Below are 16,810 nucleotides of genomic sequence, written 5' to 3' on the forward strand. Positions count from 1 at the left end.
CTGGGCGAGGCAATGTAAAGGTCAGGTGACCAGTAATTAATTCCATAAACCATTACCCGGATATATGAATATATTTGGGATATAATCACGTGATACATTTCTCTTTTGAATCGCCGATAATAAAACGATTTGCATAGAGCCTTTTCAAGGCGTTAAGTAGTAGCACCCATCACCCCTCCCATTTGTAAAGCATCCACAACGTTCTACGTCGAATTGTTTCATGGAATCTCGATGCTGACATTTGCACTATAACCAGATGCCAAAAAAAAAAAAAAAACTCAGAAAAGCACAGAGCTGATCGTTGCAAATTGGGGCATATCGGGAGCTGGAATTAACGGACGAACCAGGCCACTGCTGGAATGCCGTAACAGCTTGAATAATAATCATTCGAGAAGTGATACGATTCTATGAACCCCTTTCGTAAGTTCCAGATGATGTATTCCATATTAGTAAAAGGAGGAGTCAGCGGTTGTCAGTGGTTCTACAGGGTAGTTCTGCTATTATTTCAAATCGCTCGAGAATGGCTGGGCTTTATTAGGTTGCTTACTATTTGTATGCATGATGAGTAAAGGAATTTTTCTCGAGGAACGTCATTATTTAAAACGTATATAAGGCAGCAACAGACGATAAAGGTCTCAAAGGGTTATTGATTGCCATGATGTTGGATTTATTCTTACAAGTAGACTTAAAGTAGGTAGACCATCAACAAGCTAAGGCTGTTTTAGAGAATGTCAACAACTTTCGGTAATGTGTTCAGACGTGTCAACGTCAAGACGTTGTCATTTATAGTCGGTGCCGGTGCTCTTGCCGGTTCTGCCACTGGTACAGTGATGGAATATCAAGATATGAGGAATTACAACAATCGTAATTATAACAAACAAAAATTGGCTGCGTTAGCAGCTGCTCATGTCGCAGCAAAGGAGAAATACGACGTTGCCAAGTATCAAAAAGTTTACAACGATATTGCGCTCAAGATAAGGGACGAAGACGAATACGACGACTTTATCGGTTACGGACCTGTGTTAGTACGTTTAGCATGGCACTGTGCTGGTACTTGGGATGCAAAGGATAACACCGGTGGTCCTTACGGTGGTACTTACAGATTCGCGATGGAGACCAACGATCCGTCCAACAATGGGTTGCAAAACGCTGCGAAGTTCTTGGAACCAATCCACGAGAAGTACCCTTGGTTATCTCATGGTGATTTATATAGTTTGGCTGGCGTTACGGCGATTCAAGAGATGCAAGGTCCCACAATTCCTTGGAGATCTGGTCGTGTGGACCAACCTGAGGATACTACTCCAGAAAACGGTAGATTACCTGATGCTTCTAAAGATGCGAAATACGTGAGATGCTTCTTCCACAGACTAAACTTCGAAGATAGACAAGTAGTTGCATTGTTGGGTGCGCATGCTTTGGGTAAGACACATTTGAAGAACTCTGGCTTCGAAGGCCCATGGGGTGCTGCCACCAATATCTTCACCAATGAATTCTACAACAACCTGCTAAACGAAAAATGGGACCTCATCACTAACGATGCCGGTAACAAACAATACGTCAACGATAAGGGCTGGATGATGTTACCAACAGATATGGCCTTGGTACAGGATCCGAAATACTTGCCTATCGTGAAAGAATTTGCAAACGACCAAGACACATTCTTTAAAGAATTCACCAAGGCCTTTGTAGTATTACTTGAAAACGGTATTGATTTCCCTCAAGAAAACAAACCTATAAAATTCAAGACCCTTGATGCCCAAGACTTATAAGTTTCTACTCCAAGAATCAAGCAAAACACACACATAAACACACACAAAACACTGCAGCATCAGGCCGTCATATCATAAAGTGCCTGCTATTTATTATTTATGTTAGTTCTTATATACGTTGTGAACTATCATAACTGTCTATTTATTCAAATCGGATAAGAAAAAACACGACGATATGCAAGTTTCTGAACAGACGCACATTCGATAGAAACAGTGATCCCCACTGAAACATAGAAATTCTGCCCTTCCACTCATATAATAGTCCTGCCAGGCTCATTCTTGCCAAGTGTGTTATGTTAGGGAATGGCCCGTCTTTGCAGTTGCCTAACGATTGCCACGAAAATCATCAACACGCGAAAAAAAACGAAAAACATAGAAACAGAACGACGTGTTGAGAAGATCAAAAATCGATGAAGTAAACACACAGGTGAAAACAAAAAAAAAGAGATCTAGAGGAACCAACCTCAACACTTTAACCATCACAGTTCTACCATCAACTAGATTCGTTCTATTGGATCCTTCCAATAGTTGACAAAAGTCTATTGTTTGTTGTTTTAAGACAGCTTTCCTGGTTGTCTGTTAATTCTGTACCAGGTTCTGTTTTGACAGTTCAGAACAAGGACAACGAGAACCCACCCGCCAAGGGGCCATAATTTGGGTGTTTTTGTTTCAGTAAATAGTTACTCGACGGTGTGACAAAAAGTAATCACTGAAGAATAAAGTACTCATCGAAGGGGATCATCAAAAGCACGACATAAACAATGCCATCGAAACGGAAAAACTCACTGCAGCCAAACTTTGGGCGCGTAACTGTCAACACTGCACTTTCACCTCGGGTAGAAGTTTACCAAGACATAAATGAAGAAGAGACTGACCATGCATACCAAAGTGATGTCGATCTTGATACGGATATGGACCTGGACGTTGAGTTTCATTACTATGACCAGCTTTCGCACTTCAGTAACAATTCCAATAATCTCAAGTTTTACTCGGAACCTCTGAGTTCAAGATCTAATTCTAATGACACTCCGTTGGGTCTTACGAGAAGTGTTGGTGTTCTCAATCTTTCATTGGAGACTGAAACGCCTGATGTGAAAGATCAAAAGTTTAATGAGGAAAATCAGTCCCATATCGACAGCAGAGTACCACAGCTTCAAAGGCCCCTCATCACTACAAGTGCCTCCAATTCAGCATCTAATAGTTTAAAGAGAACTGTGAGCAAGACTGGATTCAATATATCCTCTCCATTTTCCAAGAACAATGCTGCATATTTAAAGAGTTGGCATAGTACGAATGCTGCAACATCTAGTGATTTGTCCTCCACTAAGACTACAGGAAAAAGTAATAATTCGTTTACAGAAGCAAAACCGGATCCTGTAGCTTTTCAGTCATCTGGCCTTATTTCCAAAATGAAACAAACAATTCTACCCAAGAAGTTGACAATACCAGATACGCCTGTGAAGAAGTCTCCGCTGGTTTCGAGACATTCTGACCAAGAACTTTTGGACACACCAATATTAGAGCATTCATCTATCATGTCAGCACAAAATCAGACGACATTTCCTACGATGTATGATTCCCAACTTTTCAAATCTCCCCCGATGATAAATACCGTGTTACCTTCATCAGAAAACTCTCCTACCAGTTCCTCTAATCCAAGATCTAAAAAGAGAACTAAAATTGTAAAGAACACAGAATTGACCTCAATGTTGAGACAAATCACGGACGATTTGTACGGACACGATCAAGAAAGTTCAATCTTTTCACCGTCACCCTCAAAGACAAATCTTCAAACTCCAACGAAAACATCCTTTGATATTGGTCCTGATTCTCTGGCTATCATGACAAAACTGCGAAACGATCCAACACATCTTCAACCACCTGAGAAGCAAAGATCAATCAATGCAAGTATCATGAAAAACCCTGATTTCCATCTAACGACCAAATTCAGTAATGTATCCATAATGGGAAAAGGTCAGTTTTCTACTGTCTACCAAGTGACTTTCCCAGAAACTGGTTTAAAATACGCCATCAAAAGTGTACGACCAACTAAACATAATTTTACCAATCGAATTCTACAAGAAATCAATATGTTGTCAACAATTCAGGATTCAGTTACAAATGACACAGAAGGTAAGGAATATATCGTAGAATTTATTTCTTCGTGGTCACATAAAGGTTCATTTTATATAATGACAGAATTCTGCGAAAATGGAAATTTAGATGCTTTTATACAAGAGCACGTCATTGCTAAACAACAACGATTGGAAGATTGGAGGATATGGAAGATTATCGTTGAAATCTGTCTAGCTTTGAGATTCATCCATGATTCCTGTTCAATTGTTCATTTAGATTTGAAGCCAGCTAATGTTCTCATAACTTTCGAAGGTAATTTGAAACTTGCTGATTTTGGGATGGCTACAAAGTTGCCAATAGAAGATAAAAGTTTTGAAAACGAGGGTGACCGTGAATATATTGCCCCGGAAATTATACGTGACGGAATATACGATTTCCGTGCTGACATCTTCTCCCTTGGGCTAATGATGATTGAAATCGCTGCTAACGTTATTTTGCCTGATAACGGAAGTGCATGGCATAAATTGAGGTCTGGTGATCTATCTGATGCTGGCAGATTAAGTAGTGCGGAGATCCATTCGAGCTCACTCTTTTCCAATAAAAAAGATCATACGAATATCACTGACATCACAACGCATGAGACAAAAATTCCAGCGTGGGTACCGAAGTTTTTATTAGACGGAATATCGCTGGAAAGGACTATCAGATGGATGATCGAACCGGATTACAGAGATCGTCCATCTGCATCTGATTTACTCCGCACCGAGGAATTAGAATATGTAGAACTAACAAGAAAGACAGGTGCAGTTATTCATGAGGATGACTACGGCCCAAAACCAGAATTCTTCTCCTAATTCACTTCAAGAAAATATAGAACATGTTATGATATTCAGCTTTACATAAACCAGCTTTACATAAACCAGTTTACGTCTGTTCTTTCTCTATAATGCCCTAATACTGACATAATAACAGCTCCGTTCATTTTCCTTTTACTTTTACTGGTTTTTTAATTTTTTGACATAAAAAATATACATGAGGAACATGTATATTAAACAGATATTCAGAGACTTTATGAGAAATTACAACGAGAGAGATGCAGTGGTGTGCAACGTTTGAACAAAAACGAACACCAGGTGGGGATAACGACGTGAGGTCACGTTAGAGGATGCACGTACTTGTGCATACTTATAGGTTAACACCCACAATTCTTATATAATGAACTCGCGTTTTGGATCAATAATATGATGAGTTATCAAACACTCTTTAAGCTAGATAGTATCTGAAATTATAATGATTTTAGTGTATTTGAACATTTTTAATACCTCTGATATTTTTCCAAAACTTGAATTATCTATGTAGCCTCATCCATTTATCTTTGCATACCGTACCTTGTTGATATTCCAACGCGAAGCAATTCGGTAATACTTGGCAGAGTATGAATTTTTAGATTAAAAAAGAGGTTAACATAAAGATAATATCTTTGAGTAATACATAGTTTTAATTAAAAACCGTAAAACGATGTTGAATTTATTAAACTGACCCTATCTATACATAAGTAGAGTATACTTTGCAAACTGTAGAGAAAATTGACATAATAAGAAAAATTGTTGTGCGTTCTTCCGATATGTACAAAAAGTTTACAAACCCAACTTTGTTCTTCTCCAGTGTCTTCTCTTAGCGTTGTAACGGATCTTGTTGTTGGTCTTCAATCTGTACCATTGTGGCAATGGTCTGTTTTGGTTCTTGGCCTTAGCCAACTTCTGCTTGATGATGAAAGACTTCTTAGCCTGTTTAAAAGAATATCACACGAAATGATAGAAAATTGTTAGTAAAATTGTGATTTTTGAAACGTACGGGGTGGCTGGTACCTTGATATCCATCACGCCATTACTGAACTACAGCTCATCTGGAGACAGAATGTGAGGCGTGTTTCTTGTTTTTCAGAGTCGCTAAAAAGGGCCGATCATCTCATTGATTTCCTGAGTTTATCCTCATCTAAAGATTGATATAATTTCTTCGTTGTCCCTTCAATAGAATGTCCACTCGGTAGGTTAAGCTTAATACAATCAGGTAAATTCCATCATTTAACCGACCGATTAGAGAAAATTATTCCATTTTACATCTATTATTAGTCCTTAAATTCCAAAAACTTATGCCCTCATCCATATCATCAAAGTTTGTTTCGTTTCATTTCATTCCTTAGACAGTTCATCTGCTCGGTTTATCGTTATTTTCCTTTCAATAATTACGGTATATCTTTATTCATTCTCTGATTATCAAACAATAGTCCAAGTTGCCCCATTATTAACCATTTCAGCACTATTTCGCTTGTTAACATACAGCCATTGTTGATTCTTATCCTTGGTTCTTTAAGACAACAAAAAGTATATGTCTGAACTAACAAATAACCCAAGTAGTATTATATAACGAATATTTCTAATATCTAAAGGCTGATACTATTCAAGGTGGTTCCTAGAAGTTGACAAAATCCACTACAATTGACGGTGAGAGACTAAGGAGAATCCAGCGACATAAGCAAGAGAGCAGATTCCAGACCAATGCTAGACTGAATGTGGTCCAGAAGCTAGGCAGAAGCTGAAGGGAGAACCAAGTGATGGAGCCCGAGAAGCCAGGTCCATGTTCCTAGGGTAGACAGGGGACGGCCAGTTGGAAGAGGCAAGGACCGGTGGCCTGCAGCTGGAAATCTCCCAGGAGAAAATGGAAATTTGGGTTCACGAATTGAATTTTCGCAACAGGATTCCTAGAGACGAAAGGAATTGAATTCAGCTGTTTCCTAATAGGGTACTTGAAAAATTGAAATTGGAAAAACACCCATACACTGCACAATAATTTCACGTATACCCTGAACTAAAACCCCAACACACCATATATTACAAACAGTCCCTACCAACATATGCCGTTCTGAAAATCAAAATCAAATCGGCTGTTCTTTGTTCGTGAGGAAAGCTATTGAAACATGAAATTTCACCATCAGATTATGCTTGAAACTTGAGTTGAATTAAGCGATTATATGACTGAAAGTGAATTAATGCTTTATGTACGGTATTTTAATAATGGATTTACAAGTCCTTTCCGATCCCAGAAGAGTATAGCACCAAAATGACCAGAACCTCCGTTTTAGCTGATGCTTTGAACGCCATCAACAACGCCGAAAAGACCGGTAAGCGTCAAGTTTTGATCAGACCTTCCTCCAAGGTCATCATCAAGTTTTTGCAAGTTATGCAAAAGCACGGTTACATCGGTGAATTCGAATACATTGATGACCATAGATCTGGTAAGATCGTTGTTCAATTGAACGGTAGATTGAACAAGTGTGGTGTTATCTCTCCAAGATTCAACGTTAAGATTGCTGACGTCGAAAAGTGGACTGCTAACTTGTTGCCAGCTAGACAATTCGGTTACGTTATCTTGACCACCTCTGCTGGTATTATGGACCACGAAGAAGCTCACAGAAAGCACGTTTCTGGTAAGATCTTGGGTTTCGTCTACTAAGCCAACTCAACCGCTAACAACTAAGCAAAGCCGTTGTGTATATATGCAATATCCGAATATATTAAATATATATATGTATATCACTAATCCATAAAGAAATAACAATCAATCAAGCAATATATTAACCTTGATGAATTGTCAATAATAAGTTAGTTTATTTGATTTGGTCCAATATAGTGCTAAAGGGTTTTCAAACTGTATACAGTCAACCATTGATCAGATAAACCGATTTGATCTTCAATTTTGATTAATATGGGCAGGCTGATATGCTATATTATATTTTCAAAACTTACAGGAAAAGTATATAAAGTTTTAAACACACATTTGATACATGTAGTGATGAAATACCGAGAAAATACTAATGGCAAATCATAATCTTCTACCTCTTCTACCACCCTTCTTTCTGGTGGAGTCAGATGGAACTGGAGTAACATCTTCGATACGACCGATTCTCAAACCGGATCTAGCCAAAGCTCTCAAAGCAGCTTGACCACCTGGACCTGGAGTCTTGGATCTAGTACCACCAGTAGCTCTGATCTTGATGTGGACGGCAGTGATACCAACTTCCTTACACTTGGCAGCAACATCTTGGGCAGCCAACATGGCAGCATATGGAGAAGATTCGTCTCTGTCGGCCTTGACCTTCATACCACCAGTAACTCTGGCGATAGTTTCTCTACCGGACAAATCAGTGACGTGCACGAAAGTGTCGTTGAAAGAAGCGAAGATTCTAGCAACACCGAAAACTTGAGAGTTATCCTTAGCTTGAACAACTGTTGGAAAATGAAATATCATAAAGATATAATATTGTTGTTAGTAAACTGTAATAACATAAGTATTACGGAATGAACATTTTGAGAATGAAGGATAAGAGTGACATGTCATATATCAGTTGTATTTCTCATTTCACTTCTTCCAAATGTTGAAATTTCCCTTCCTTTAGTCTTCTTTAAGAATGAATGCATATCTGCCATATAAGTCATGTGTGGTGTTCGTATATCCGCTTTGATCAGTGAGCTTCTAAAATAGCTAGAACGGGAGCTTTGATCCCCAGACTCCAGTGAGCAGGTAATAGAACACTTGATGTTAGAGAAATATCTCCTTTATTCAGTGCTCCATATCAATCCCATTTGTGATAATGTCCTCATTATCATCGAATTATCCGGATATTTATCTGATTCTGTTACAGGCTGAAAGAGTCGTGCAAGCACTTTTACAAACGTAAGCTTCCTGCTTTGACTGTAAGGAAAAATACCTGAGATTCTGTGGTGAAACACCTACTCAACTTGGGTACTTCCTCCTTCTTGTCGTTGCATCATCACTAAAATACTGTTTGAGATAGCACTATTGAGATTGAAGAAAGTGTTAACGTTACAATCCATTACAGATAACTAACATCGACACGACTCCGCAAAATCACACACGAATACACTTATCAGAGTAATCCATACTTTTTCCAATGGTTTTTATCCATCCTTTCTTGAAGAACAACTAAAGGGTTTTAAACGGGATACCACCCCTCGCACGTACCGTTAGCCATTCTTGATATGTTTTTCTGGTCTCTGAGGTCTAAGCTTAAACAATAATAAAGTTAATGTTGATATATCCAAGCTTATACATGTAATAAATGATAAATTCATTAAAATCATTGACAATTTGTTACTATGAAAAATTGAAGCTGACCTTTGGATATTGAAACCTACGATCTGGCAAAAATGTGTCTGCCATTCATTTTCCACATTCTATCTTGACAAATTAGGAAATTCTTAACATAAATGAAATTCGAAAAGTAATGAAAGCCATCCCTCTTCAACAATGTCTGGGTGTTTCAGAAATTAGACAGTCCCGAAATTACTGTAGAACTCCACGGTTGTTAGATTGGCGAACCTATGTCAACAAGAGAGAAAGAGAAAACTATACGGCGCAAGTTTCTGTATATATCATCTATTGAACGTTTACTAGATGGATAAGGAGGGAATGAGATGTCGGGCTGTATGCATATGAGTAATTGGTCCTAGACGAACAATGTTGGAAACATCTTTCGCAGTATAGATCACTCCATTAAACATTGACAGCCATTTTCAAACTGAAAGCTTTAATCTCGAACCAGGTTGTAGAGAAGATATTGTCTGGAGAGTCACAAATCCACTACAATAATACCTGTTCTGAGGAATGTACGCTTTCTTATGACCTGATCAAAACGGACGTATCTCAACTTACTGTATAGTATTGTTTATAATAATGCATCTTATTCTCATCTTTTATACTAAATTTTCTTGAACGAACAAAATGAAAAAGTTCAAAAGTCAGATAAATCCGGGTAATAATATTAGTAACTATTCTTTCTTCTGGAAATGAATCTCGAATGGTAACTAAGACGCATAAAGAAGTTAATGATAACGGTAAAAACACTATACTCTGAGACTGAACTAACGTATGGCAATTAGTTTACTCCTCCAAAGAATCGGGGATGAATTTTGTACTTTTTTGCTTTCTAGTTTGGCAGTTCGTAAACCCAGGTGCTGCATTCGATATTAAGGGCAGACTAGATTTGAAAGTTAGGAACGTTTCGAGACATGATATATCGAGAACCTATTTTAACCTGTACAGGATACGGAATCCCAATGATGACTCGGAATGGGATTCATATTCACAGTCATCAAAATTGGAGAATATCAATGGTGAATTCACCTTCAGCGATGTTCCCATTGACACTGGTATCAATAGGACGACATACTTCACATTACATTCGCATTCCAATGAATTCAATTTGAAACCCAACAGAATACTGATACAAATTGTAGGTAACGGGCAAGATCAGGAACCTAACCTCAGCGCCTTTGAGAACAGATTTGGCAGAGAGTATTTCCCATCTCCAGATATTACATATCCCGAAACTTTGAATCCATTACCCTTGGATTCTGCAAACCGTTTAACAATAACAACGATGAACAAACAACCATACAGAAAATATATAAAGATAAGAAATCCTGGAATCCTCGAGAGTGGTCCCATTGCCAGTGTTTTAAGATCAAAATTCAAGCTAGCAGGCGTCGTGACAGTGATATTTTTAGTTTTGTTCCCTATTTTGTTGGAGAAGTTCGATCCTGAGACTGCTAAAGCTATGAGACAAGAGAAGATGCATAGAGAGAACGCAAAATATGTTTCAAAATAGCTTTTTCGTTGAATGGTGTATGTATTACACTTGTATAAGTTACGAATATCTTGCAAATCTTATTCATCTTTTGCACACTTTCCTAGTTTTTGTACTTTATCTATGAAAAAAATAAACAGCTAAGAAATTAGGGAAACAGCTTGAGAAACAAACGAACAAACACTTATCATAGTAAGGGCGAAAAAAACCCAAAATACGTTCACTCACTTATAGATTAGTTGAATTTCTGCTAAGAAAATATTATACTAGGGAATGACGTTTGTAATATAATGATCCAGGAGTACGTTACATTATTAGCTCAGGTGCTTAACTTGGTTCCAGAGGATGATTCTGATCTGATATCTATTTTATGTGATATTTGCAATTCTTACGAAAATACAGCCTCTAAAGATGAGCTATATACATACACAACGTTTGAAATAAGCCAGAGGTTTAATAACATCGAGCCAACGGAATTGAATTTTGTATATGATGACACATCGAAGTGGGAGAAGCTTTTATCTCATCAGTCATCGGAATTGAGCTACATTATCGCTTTGCATATAGTATTATGTCTCATTGAGAATTCAATAGTGAACAAACAAAGTTTTGCAAAACATCCAGCCATGAAATCGTTTGTGAAAGCCCGCTTACGTGGAAATGAAATGGATCCTTTGTTGAACGCAACTTTCGGAGAGTTGTATTGCCACGTCTTTGCCATTCAAGCTAACGCTGAAGATATACGATTTGTATACGAAAACACCTACCCTTATGATTGGAATATTGTCGAAAACATTGCAAGCCAGATAACCGATCAGTCTATGCAAACACATTTGCTATTTGAAAATTGTTACCTAACATTCGCAAATCTCAAAATTCCTAACAGCTTCACACTTCAAGTCACTCTAGAATTATTGAACACTACTTCGAATAGAGTCATCACCTTAGGGAAGAACACTTACCTAGAAATCAGGGACACCCATATATGTATATCGAATGATGAATTTATTACGGCATTATTTGATGGTTTCGAATTTGAAATAGGCGTGATTTACTCAATGATTTTATGCTTTGATGCTGGCTCAGTGACGTTGTTTGTTGATCACGTATTTATCCAGACCATCCCACTTGTCTCAGATAGCATTGAAGACCTCTCTACTGTGGAACTTGGATCTATGCTTTCATTTTTTGCAGTGTTCAAATTTACTATACTCGATTATTGTATAACGCCAAATCAGATGGCCTCGAAATCAACAATCTGTGCTTTCGGATATCATAAAGGGGTAATATTAGATATAGACATTGATGAAATTATAATGGAAAGCGATAAAAATATGAAAGTGTTTACGTTGACCGATATTTCGGATTCTTTTCCAACTGGAAAATGCTCATACTACCAAACTTCTGATATAGTGGGCCTTTTATTAAACATGAATGTAATGGAAACCTTTTTGCATAGGTTAATTGTGGAAAAAGACAGCTCTTCCATTAGGATTATGACATCCCATATTATAAAATATCTCAAAAATTCTGCTATGGATAACCACTTCCAGTCTATTCAAGGAAATCTTGTTTTGAACTATATCCTCACACTAAAAGCTGAAATTGGAAACATTATAGATATTAAGGTGGTTGAAGATCTTACAGAGCTTTTCACATTGATGAACACCAACACCATAATTGAAGAAAATTTCATTGCAGAGTCTCCTTTAAAAATATTACTTAACTTTCGTTTGATTCCTCTGGTTGATGTAGCTGTCTTTGAGCAACTCTTCATTGGGCTAAGCTCTATTTTCAATAAACATTCGAGTCGCAATGTGAACTCGATATCGGAAGGTATTACTATTCTCCAAAGAACAATTTTGTTTCAATTACATTCCTCTTTTGACACTAATGATTTAAATGTCATTATATCAGACTGCGCTAAAAGTTTGAAAAATCTCCTTGACATATTATTATATTGCAACATTCGGAATGATGGTACCATTGTGCACTTGCAATTCTCTTATTTTTGTCTCAAAAAAGGTCATATTACCTTGGCTAAAGTTCTTCTCGAATCTTTGGATTCAGTTTTCACACAATACCAAATTGACGACCGTGATTTTCTGTGTAAGAGCATACCCATAAATTTATATGTCAAGGTCATTTTTATTTTAATGCAAAGCAGCATTCAACATTTGGAAATCCTAAAGGTGGCATATTCTATATTGTTGAAGCTTTTCGATAAGCAACCCGGATTCTTTGCTCAATTTACAAACAGTAACGGGTATAAAATTTTACTCAGTATACTCTCAACTCATTCGATCAGTGAAGCGGAGCTATTAACAACAATTCTTAACGTATCTGCTTCCAAAGGCACAGTGAAAAGGGACCTGTTTTATAAGAATATCCTATCTCCGCCTGACGATGGAATCTCACTTTTCTCTCATTCAGTGGTTATTAACTTGTTAGATTCTTTTATTAAGAGAAATCCCTTCGCCATCCAAGAATTTTTGCTAACTTTCATTGAATATCTCAAAAAAATGCACCAAAGAAATCCTAATCATATCCTTTTCACATCTCCTTATCCTATCATTCAAAGTATCTTCGGATTACAAATGAATCTTGAAATGTTGGCGGTGGAAAAGTTATTACCAACAGTAAACGTATGCAACAAATCGCTACTAGCAGACATTATTGTTCAGAAGATGAAAACTTACGATCCAGAATCATTCAAAACTCTCCTAAGTTATATTGTTAGTTACAGCGAAAATAGTAAGAGGCCGAAAAGTTCTCAAATATGCCAAAAAATGGGGCTCGTATTTTTAATAGTGCCTAGAATACTAAAAAGACTATCTGCTTTGTCTTTCACTGTGGAAAAGGACCACTCAAAACTAGTGTTTGTAGAAAATATTCTACACCTTGTAAGCATTTCATCGGCTTCTTGGAAAGTCCATGATGCATCCTGGGAGGCCCTCATTAATACCAATTTAGTAATTCTCAAAGCCAGAGAATTGATTTCCAAATCGGATTTTGAGTCTTCCTTCCAGACGGACATCCTTCGAAATCTCAATTCAGTACAAGAAGAGATATATAACTGGATTGTTGCGAACGGAATTCGTAAAGACAGCAATATAGAACATGATATGATAGAGCAACTATTGCATGCTATGCTATATTATCAAGAGGTACTTTTCATTGAAAGACATAAGGAAACGACGTTGAGCAATGAAGTATTAGCTAATATTCTCACATTCATCAGGCGCGTTATCCTCATGTCTGAACCTCATGTACAGTTTTTGGGTCTAAACGTTTTTAGAACGATATGCACATTGAGAGATGCCAGCTTACCTTCTATTTCGAAGACATGCACAAATGAAAGTTCGAAGTGTTTTGAATTTTTAGCCAAAAGTGTCAAGTCTGATGATGACACTTTACTTCAAGCTTTACGGGACGCCACCAGCAATGTTCTCTTTAGCAAAAGCGTCAAGAGGCTTCAAACATTATACAAGATGGATGGAATAAGAATGGACGGTCACCGGAGGGTTAGCAGATCACAGTTAACCCATATACTATTTAAAGAAAGGACAGATGAGTACGACCGTTCAATCATTGATTCGAATAGCATATATGCCCTCTTTAAAAAGGATAATGTAAATTTAACAAAAAAAATGGTTTTAATTGAAGAAAGGCGGCTCAATGACTATCTTGCCGATGACAGATATCAGAAGGAGGCTGGATATGCATGCGCATTGAGAGTAATTAGAAAGGTTGCATCCACAGCATACTTAAGAGACTTCAAATCTACAAGAGAATGGTATCTCGCTGCAAGAGAAAATGTGAAGCGACAACGAATCCAGTTGCTACCTGTGTTTGAACCTATCGACTTTCTACCTTCATTGAAATTGAAACTTCAAGACATTCATAAACATAGAGCCGCCCTGCCGCATTCTGACACGGCTAGCACGATAATATCAACACAAGATCTCAATGTCGATGTTGAAAGTGAAGGATCTGATCAATTTGCTTTAGATAAGAACAGGGCTGTTCTACAGTTACTCCGAAAGGACGAACGTATTTTGAATATATGGAATGCTTCTCATATTATCGGTCTATTGGCCAAACCTGGCGTATTGGTATTAACCACTTCTTCTTTATACTTCATCTCTGGATGTTATTATGATTCAAATGAGAAAAAAGTATTGGACTTGGATGCTCTTCCGGAGATTCTGAGAGACTTGACAATTGATTCACTGTCCGCTGACCTCATAACGAAATCTATCGAAGCAGATGCAGAAATAGAATCATTAAGATATGGCTGGAAAGTCAAAACTCTAAACCGCACAATAAAACGTCCCTTTTTGCTACGCGACACAGCTATGGAACTGTTTTTCGGTCTCAAAAACACTATTATGTTCAGCTTCAAAGATCAAAGTATTAGGGATGATGTGTTTAGCACATTGAAAAAGTACGCGAAAGATGATAAACATGACTCTATTTGGTCTTCTATCCTTGAAGAAGTTAATTTTAAAAGTAACGTATTAAGCTCGAAGAACGGTATCTCACGCACTTCGATTTCTGACAAAGTTAGTGCAGCTTTCACTAGTATCACTAAATATCATGCCTCTGAAAAAATATTGGATCTATGGCAAGCGGGGTCTCTATCAAACTTTGATTACTTGATGGCATTGAATACACTCGCTGGTAGAACGTTCAATGATCTCACGCAATATCCTGTTTTCCCGTGGGTTATTGCTGACTATGTTAGTGACAGTATTGATCTTGAGAATCCAAAAACGTATCGGGACTTGTCAAAGCCAATGGGTGCTCAAAGTGAGAAGCGTATGATGAACTTTATTGAGCGTTTTCAGGCCCTCAAAGATCTTGATGACACCTCTACCCCTCCATTCCATTACGGTACTCACTATTCATCTGCTATGATTGTATCTTCGTATCTTGTTCGGCTACAGCCCTTTGCCGACACGTATAAGACACTTCAAGGAGATCAATGGGGTCCGCCTGACCGTTTGTTCAATTCAGTTTCCAGGGCTTGGACATCGGCATCATCTGAAGCAAGTACTGATGTGAGGGAGCTGATACCAGAATTCTATTATCTCCCCGATTTTCTTACTAACAAGAATAGTTACAATTTCGGCACCACACAGAATGGAAAAGAAGTGACAGATGTAGCGCTTCCTCCTTGGGCAAAAAATGATCCTAAGATATTCATTGAGATTAATAGACAAGCACTTGAGAGTCGTTACGTGTCAGAACATTTGAATGAATGGATTGATTTAGTTTTCGGATTCAAACAAAGGGGAAAGGAAGCTATTAAAGCCGTGAATGTTTTCAATTCTTTAAGTTATTCTGGAAATGTAGATATCAATGGAATTGACAATGACATTGAACGCAAAGCTATAACTGGCATTATCCATAACTTTGGTCAAACGCCACTACAAATTTTCCAACACCCTCACCCGCCAAGAAAATGTAAAGCATATTTAGAGGTCGAGGATGAAGATGTCCGTAAATTCGGTGATCTTAAACCTAGCATCAACAGAACAGCAGACAAGCAAAGCTGTATATGTTTACCCTCAATATCACATAGGGACATAAAGCTAAAAAATGGAGGTGTTAAGCATGCCCACTCCTCAAAAATCACAGTACTAAGCAATTTTGATCAATCACTTATTGCTACAGGTGATTCAATTGGATTGATAAAACTTTGGAGGACGAGTAAGGATGGACTAACCTTTTTGAGATGCTTTTGTGGCCATGAATCTTCTATCAAAAGTATTAGAGCTTCTTTACAATGTGATACGATTATTTCATTAGATACTCATGGGACGACAATTGTCTGGGATTTGAAGAATGGTACAGTAATAAACAAATTCTCCATAATGGCTAAATTGGTAGCTATTTCGCCCACTACAGGAAGTGTATCCATTGCTGGAGAGAAAGGAATATCAATCTTTGACCTAAATGGGTCAATATATTGTCTACACGAGACGGCAGAAGAAATATCAGCAATCGCATTTATGGATCGAGACGTGTTCTGGCCATATAAATACCATGAAAAGCTAGACACGGTGCTTGTAGCGACAGGAAACAAAATTACTGTGTATGACTTCAAGTTGGTGCAACAAAAATGGAAACTATTGCCTCAACAAAGCATTTCAAATCATCAGGTAAAATCTATCGTTGACATCAAAGTTGAAATCAACAACAATGGATCCGAAGCAGGGAAACTGAAAAAGGGTACGAGTCTCATAACAGTTGATAAAGATGGACGCAATTGGTCATGGGAATGAGTAATTAG

General features: G+C 37.7%; 6 protein-coding genes and 1 non-coding gene across 7 annotated transcripts; 6 read left to right on the forward strand and 1 right to left on the reverse strand.

Annotated features, from left to right (window-relative positions):
* Window positions 1-728: 728 nt before the first annotated feature.
* On the forward strand, window positions 729-1,769 carry CCP1 (cytochrome-c peroxidase; the record flags this gene model as incomplete). Its single annotated transcript, XM_451865.1, has 1 exon — window positions 729-1,769. One exon carries the CDS (start codon window positions 729-731, stop codon window positions 1,767-1,769), a length of 1,041 nt encoding a protein of 346 aa, XP_451865.1.
* A 761-nt stretch (window positions 1,770-2,530) lies between these two features.
* Window positions 2,531-4,699, forward strand: SWE1 (tyrosine protein kinase SWE1; the record flags this gene model as incomplete). Its single annotated transcript, XM_451866.1, has 1 exon — window positions 2,531-4,699. One exon carries the CDS (start codon window positions 2,531-2,533, stop codon window positions 4,697-4,699), a length of 2,169 nt encoding a protein of 722 aa, XP_451866.1.
* A 371-nt stretch (window positions 4,700-5,070) lies between these two features.
* SNR65 lies at window positions 5,071-5,187 on the forward strand. Its single transcript, XR_002633565.1, has one exon. It is a non-coding gene; the product is annotated as a snR65 (small nucleolar RNA).
* Window positions 5,188-6,965: 1,778 nt separating this feature from the next.
* RPS22A (40S ribosomal protein uS8) lies at window positions 6,966-7,358 on the forward strand (the record flags this gene model as incomplete). The annotated part of the gene is made up of 1 exon (XM_451868.1): window positions 6,966-7,358. The coding sequence occupies one exon, from the start codon at window positions 6,966-6,968 to the stop codon at window positions 7,356-7,358; it is 393 nt and encodes a 130-aa protein (XP_451868.1).
* A 369-nt stretch (window positions 7,359-7,727) lies between these two features.
* On the reverse strand, window positions 7,728-8,898 carry KLLA0_B07623g (40S ribosomal protein uS11; the record flags this gene model as incomplete). Its single annotated transcript, XM_451869.1, has 2 exons — window positions 7,728-8,131; window positions 8,889-8,898. 2 exons carry the CDS (start codon window positions 8,896-8,898, stop codon window positions 7,728-7,730), a joined length of 414 nt encoding a protein of 137 aa, XP_451869.1.
* Window positions 8,899-9,828: 930 nt separating this feature from the next.
* SOP4 (Sop4p) lies at window positions 9,829-10,533 on the forward strand (the record flags this gene model as incomplete). Its single annotated transcript, XM_451870.1, has 1 exon — window positions 9,829-10,533. One exon carries the CDS (start codon window positions 9,829-9,831, stop codon window positions 10,531-10,533), a length of 705 nt encoding a protein of 234 aa, XP_451870.1.
* Window positions 10,534-10,802: 269 nt separating this feature from the next.
* Window positions 10,803-16,802, forward strand: BPH1 (Bph1p; the record flags this gene model as incomplete). Its single annotated transcript, XM_451871.1, has 1 exon — window positions 10,803-16,802. One exon carries the CDS (start codon window positions 10,803-10,805, stop codon window positions 16,800-16,802), a length of 6,000 nt encoding a protein of 1,999 aa, XP_451871.1.
* Between the last annotated feature and the right edge of the window lie 8 nt (window positions 16,803-16,810).

Source organism: Kluyveromyces lactis (assembly GCF_000002515.2).
Source record: "Kluyveromyces lactis strain NRRL Y-1140 chromosome B complete sequence".
In the NCBI taxonomy this organism is placed as follows: Eukaryota; Fungi; Ascomycota; class Saccharomycetes; order Saccharomycetales; family Saccharomycetaceae; genus Kluyveromyces; species Kluyveromyces lactis.